The sequence below is a fragment of the Haliotis cracherodii genome, unplaced genomic scaffold, assembly GCF_022045235.1.
Source record: "Haliotis cracherodii isolate W230 unplaced genomic scaffold, xgHalCrac1.p SCAF_17, whole genome shotgun sequence".
Classification (NCBI taxonomy): domain Eukaryota; kingdom Metazoa; phylum Mollusca; class Gastropoda; order Lepetellida; family Haliotidae; genus Haliotis; species Haliotis cracherodii.
In genome coordinates, this window is record NW_027266272.1 from 15,840,184 (window position 1) to 15,846,183 (window position 6,000).

At 42.4% G+C, this 6,000-nt stretch overlaps 1 protein-coding gene across 1 annotated transcript in view; it reads left to right on the forward strand.

Annotated features, from left to right (window-relative positions):
• The window catches only part of LOC139464435 (uncharacterized), a 31,111-nt gene extending 26,336 nt beyond the window's left edge, over window positions 1-4,775 (forward strand). Inside the window, exon 5 of the mRNA XM_071245968.1 lies at window positions 4,312-4,775. Coding sequence (XP_071102069.1) covers window positions 4,312-4,391 — 80 coding nt within the window. The 3' untranslated portion in view covers window positions 4,392-4,775. The remainder of the gene's footprint in view (window positions 1-4,311) is intronic.
• Window positions 4,776-6,000: the final 1,225 nt, after the last annotated feature.

A 6,000-nucleotide genomic window follows, 5' to 3' on the forward strand; every position in this document is an offset into this window, starting at 1 on the left:
AAGACGTTTACCACTTCGGTGAAACCCACGAGCACGGGTATGGTGCTGACAAACCTAGAAACATAATCGGGGCGAACTGGGATTCGAACCCACAATCATAGGTTTCTGGCGTGCCCAAGGGACGCAACTCTGCACAGCGAATCGCGGCGCCTTAGACGACTGGGCCCCCCGTGCCCCCTCACTTGCTGAAGAGAGTTTGGGGCATTATAAATGGACTTATTATAAGTGAGTTGGGTTTAACGCGGCTTGGTGTAGCAGTGATAGCTATATGTGGGAGAAAATCCGAATCTTGTGCAGCCTTAGACGTTTGACGTTCTGTTGACACGTTGTCTGATGCTGACAAACCTTGAGTTTGTATGGTTTTATGCCGCTTTTAGCAATATCCCAGCAATGACACGGCGGGGGACACCTGAAATGGGCTTCACACATTGTAACCATATGCATGTTGGATATCATACCCGGGTCTTTGACGTGACGAGCGAACGCTTTAAACCATAGTCTGGCACTGGTCGTAGATATCGGTGTTTTCATAAAACCAAATGAGCGCTGGCATTGTGCCAACAATGATAACATGGAATTCGAACTGACGACCGAGAGAACAGGTTCAGGACTGCCACAGTTACAGCGCATCAGTCTACTCGGCCACCTCGATGAGCCGTATGAAACGTCAATATGTTTTCAGTGGCTTTATTGTTATACTACGGTAGCGTAGTGGGGACTTAGTATCTCCTACGTAGGACTTAGTATGGCCTAGAATAACTATCTCCTACGTAGGACTTACTATACTATCTCCTACGTAGGACGTACTATACTATCTCCTACGTAGGACTTACTATACTAGGGGCGGTCGGGTAGCCTAGTGGTTAAAGCGTTCGCTCGTCACGCCGAAGACCCGGGTTCGATTCCCGACATGGGTACAATGTGTGAAGCCCATTTCTGGTGTCCCCCGCCATGATATTGCTGGAATATTGCTAAAAGCGGCGTAAAACCATACTCACTCACTTACTATACTATCTCCTACGTAGGACTTACTATACTATCTCTTACGTAGGACTTACTATCTCCTACGTAGGACTTAGTATGGCCTAGAATTACTATCTCCTACGTATCACTTACTATACTATCTCCTACGTAGGAGACAGTAAGTCCTATGCAGGAGATACTAAGTCCTACTTAGGAGATAGTAAGTCCTATGCAGGAGATAGTAAGTCCTACGTAGGAGATAGTAAGTCCTATGCAGGAGATACTTAGACCAAAAAAGAATTCACCGTGGCCCTGCTACGCTTCCGTATTATACACTGGATATGCATCTTCATATATATTTCCACGTCTATCACCCACAGCATTACATAACCAGTCCATCACTGGTTTGTCTGGTCCGGTTGTTTACAGACCGCCGTCGCATGGCAGGAGTATTGCTGGTTGCGGTGTTAGGCAACAAACAGACATTTTTTTTAATGACAATCGCCGGGGACTGGCGCTCAGGTAGAGCAGGACATGCTTATCATTTTCACGAACACTCTGATTTTCAGTGATCCATTCATAAAATTTTCACTCCGTTTTTGCCCTTCACTCCATCTGGTTTCGGCACGTACTCGATACTGATGACTATCTAGCGTTGACGTTTGGATCTGTCATGATGAATACCCTGGAGCCATTCACTGGAACTTACACTGTTTTAGTTGGCCTACCGACAAAACAATCCTGAAAAATTAAAGTGACTTTAAACAAATATCTTGGACGATTCTGTTTTACAGTTAGGTGAAATGAAAAACCAACACGGTACTGATATTGCTCTTCGTAAGAGTGAGCGAGTGAAAATTTAAAGTCGCACTGGCATTATTTCAGCCATGTAGCGACCTGTTCGTTAGAAATTGTGAATAAATGGTGAATACTAGGTATACGTACAATGTAATACAATCAATTATCTTTCGGTGTCTTGTCATGTTAACACATGTTTGTTTTCATGCATTAGTTGCAGTACTAATCTGGAAGTTCCTTCGACCTACATTGATTTTAAGACCAAATATTTTGAAAACCATCAAAAATAAAATAAAAAGCCTTGCTATTAGATTGATTTGAATGAGACGACGCTAATAATTGCCGTCAAATTACATTCATGTGAGAAAGTCTGGGCAAAGTTAGGGACCGGTCATTTGTTTCAGGGGAGAGTGGATCAGAGGTTTTTCATGCACTAATGTACAATAAATAATGACTCTCCCTCTTATTCATAATTTGGATGACCCTCCCCGTGTCGTTGTACATTTATTTCATGACCCTCCCTGAATGGACAAAATACAAAAGCTTTTCCCCGAATATGTGTAATACTATTATTTTGTATGACCCTTCCCCAGAGACTCTCAAATCTATTGGTGACCTTGACCATCCTCTGATCCCTCTGACACCCCCATCCGACTCTCCCCATAATAACTGTTGATTAACGCCGCACTCGGCAATATTCCAGCTATATGACGGCGGTCTGTACATAGTCAAGTTTAACGCCGCACTCGGCAATATTGCAGCTATATGTCAGTAAATAGTCGAGTCTGGACCAGACAATCCAGTGATTGGCATCATGAGCAGCCTGACAACACGATCCTATTAGTCGCCTTTTACGACATGCGTAGTCGCCTTTTACGGCAAGCAAAGGTTGCTGAAGACATATTCCATCCCGGATCTTCACTGGTCCGATCCCTTAGCGATCAGAGAGCTGGGGCTGAAAACGTCACTTTCCAAATGGAGTTTTGGTAGGGAATGTGTCCACGGTATGTGCCAAAATAGAAAAACGATATGACACACTGGATGATATAGTCCACTCCAGCCCCAGTCTCGTCATTCAGATGTATCACTTTCTTAAGGTATCTATAATTATCTCCCCTCCCACCCACCCCTGCCGCTAGGGAGTGCAGATTAAATCACTTACTGCTATTTAGCGAACGTTTTGTCTGGCTTTGGCCTATCCTTGCCAGTGTTTCAGCATTCTCATTAGAGCCAGGCCGTAGATTAAAGATGGAAACCTTGAATGAGATGCTCTTCAACAGACGAACTCGAGAACAGAAGCTCAGACCAATGTGACCCAGCGGATTGATAGATCGTTATAGCTAGGAAGTACATCCACACTTGCTTGACATTCGAGGCCTGCTTTTGGATCGAGAATCTCTACAAGAGTGGACGTTCAAATATGAGTTGAACAAATTGCAGCTATTTCTACTTGTTCCATTACATATTGACTCAGGAGAATGGTGTGGGTCTGATTAACAGAGGGTTGGGAGACACAGCCGACTGTGCGTTTGTCGTTGGACAACTGTCATTATACAATATGTATAGTTAACGTAATATTGGGCCATGTCCCATGACACTCATGACACTCATGACACAAGCTCCCTGGAAATACTGGGCTGGAATTGGTCTCCAGCCCATGCTTGTTAGGAGGAATGGGTCTGTTGTTAGAGTCGGGGCTTGTCTTACGATATCAATCACTGGGTTGTCTAATTCAGACATGCAGGCTGGGATATTGGTGAGTGTGGCGTTAAACATCAGACAAGCAAATCAAACTCATGGCATAATAAATGTTAGAGCTTGAGCGGTGACAGGTACCAGACCACGGTATATATTCCCTGTTTAACGTGTAGTGATATAGAATCCATGTAAAACTGTGTTATGGTGTCTCCGTGGGCTCGCACTGTGGTATAAAATTAATCCGGATTAGTACACACAGAGAGACACAAAAGGACACACAGAGACAAAGACACACATAAACACATACACACACAGACAGGCACAGACACACACAGACAGACAGACACACACTCGATAATTTAGAGACCACCGTCATATTGATGGAATAATGCGGCGTTAAACAACACACACGCACGCACGCAGGCACGCGCACGCACCACACTCACACAGAGTTTCTTTTGGTGTGCGACCTTTCAAATATAAAAACCTAATCACTGCTCGGTATTCTGTTGGCTCCATTGTCACACCCTACTCGATCATAACACCTGTAAAAGTGGTAAGATTAATAGTACGGTGTTGCAAATTCAGACATAACCCATAGATACATGTATCATTACACATGTGAAGTTTCAACCAAATATGATAACCCTAAGTGGTTTAGGGGAAATCTTTAATGAACACCCCTCGTACCACACTAAAGAAGTTGAAGCACACTCGATTCTTTCAGAAGACCAGAGTTAATCTGTCATGCCATTGTCTAGTCATAGTCGGGTGACATTTTTGAGTTGTATATATAAACTAGTGTTCGAAACATTTCCTAACTATCACTCATGTTAATATTTTTCTTTACAGCTCGATCCAGGCCTAAACAAACAGCAATGGCGAAGGCAATGACAACACTTCCGGAAACAGATATGAACGTAGACACGTGACACCTCACGTTCAAATTCGGCATAGGAATTATTGATGTTCTATCCCGACTTATTGCTTTACTCATCTAATACCTATAGGAGATTGTGGGTTCGAATCCTGAAATGATTCGCCATGATCATGATCGACCCGTGAAGATCCGAGGTAAAATAGGTCTTCAGCAACCCATGCTTGCCACAAAAGGCGACTATGCTTGTCGTAAGAGGCGACTAACGGAATCGAAAGGTCAGGCTCGCTGACTTGGTTGATGCATGTCATCGTATCGCAATTGCTTGAATCGATGCTCATGATGTCAATCACTGGATTGACTGGTCCAGACTCGACTATTTACAGACCGCCGTCATATAGCTGGAATATTGCTGAGTGTGGCGTTAAACAACAAACAAACAAACAAACATAATAATGATCATTGGTTTATCAGCGCCATTCCGGTGCTCGGGGGTTTCGTCAAAATAATAAAAGTAAAAAACCTGCAACAATTTCAGGCATTCCTCCCACATGAAAGCTAACTGCAGTGATATAAGTGGAATACTGTTCAAAGCGGCGATAAACCCTACTCACTCACTCATGCAGACTTGATGAGGCAAATGTCAGTCATTACGTCACAAATCAGCAACTCACATGATGTTTTTTGCCTAAGGGAGGAAGTGTGATGACGTTTGTACAAGTTTATATATGTGACGTTCAAAAAACAATGTGACCCACAAAGAGAAAAGGGACCTTAGGGGCGCAAGGATACAATTGTGCTGTGACGTAACAAAGAGGTACGTTTGACGTCAACTTATTTCCGTGAAAAGCGCCATGTGTGCGGATTGTACAGAAATGGCTTATTCTTCTCTCGTTCATTTGTAATGTAATAAAAACATTTTTTTTCAAAATTATTATTATTATTATTATTATTATTATTATTATTATTATTATCAATAATATTATTATTATTTCAGCATACATGTCTACTTTCAATTAATCAGACATCATATAAAAAACTGCAAACAATACAAAAATAGTCTGAAAATGGGACTTTGCAGATACTGAGTCTGTCTGTATCTCTGAAATAAATATGAATTGAAGCTTGTGAATTGTATTTTGGTGTTCCTAAGATACTGTAGCTTTAACATATAATAAGTGTCAAAATGTGACGCATTTCCATTATAGATCGTGTGCCAGATGAATGGAATCACATTTATTCTAATTTCTCCATCGTTTACTCATAGATATAAATACAATGCTGAACTTGGGACTCCCAGTTGAGTTGGGATTCCACACATCCTGTTGGACAGATCCGGGTATGAATGATAAATATAGAAGACATTTACAGGGACCAGAGGGTGTGTTCGAGACAACCAGTAATTCGACACATCCAGCTGGACAGATCCGAATATAAATGATGAGATATATAGAAGGAATTCGTAGGGACCGGAAGGCGAGTGCGAGACAACCGGAATTCGACACATGCAGCTGGACAGATCCGAGTATTAATGATGATAAATATAGGAGGAATTCGTAGGGACGACCAGAAGATGAGTTCGAGACAACCGGGAATTCGACACATTCAGCTGGACAGATCCGAGTATATATGATGATAGATATATAAGGAATTGGTAGGACCAG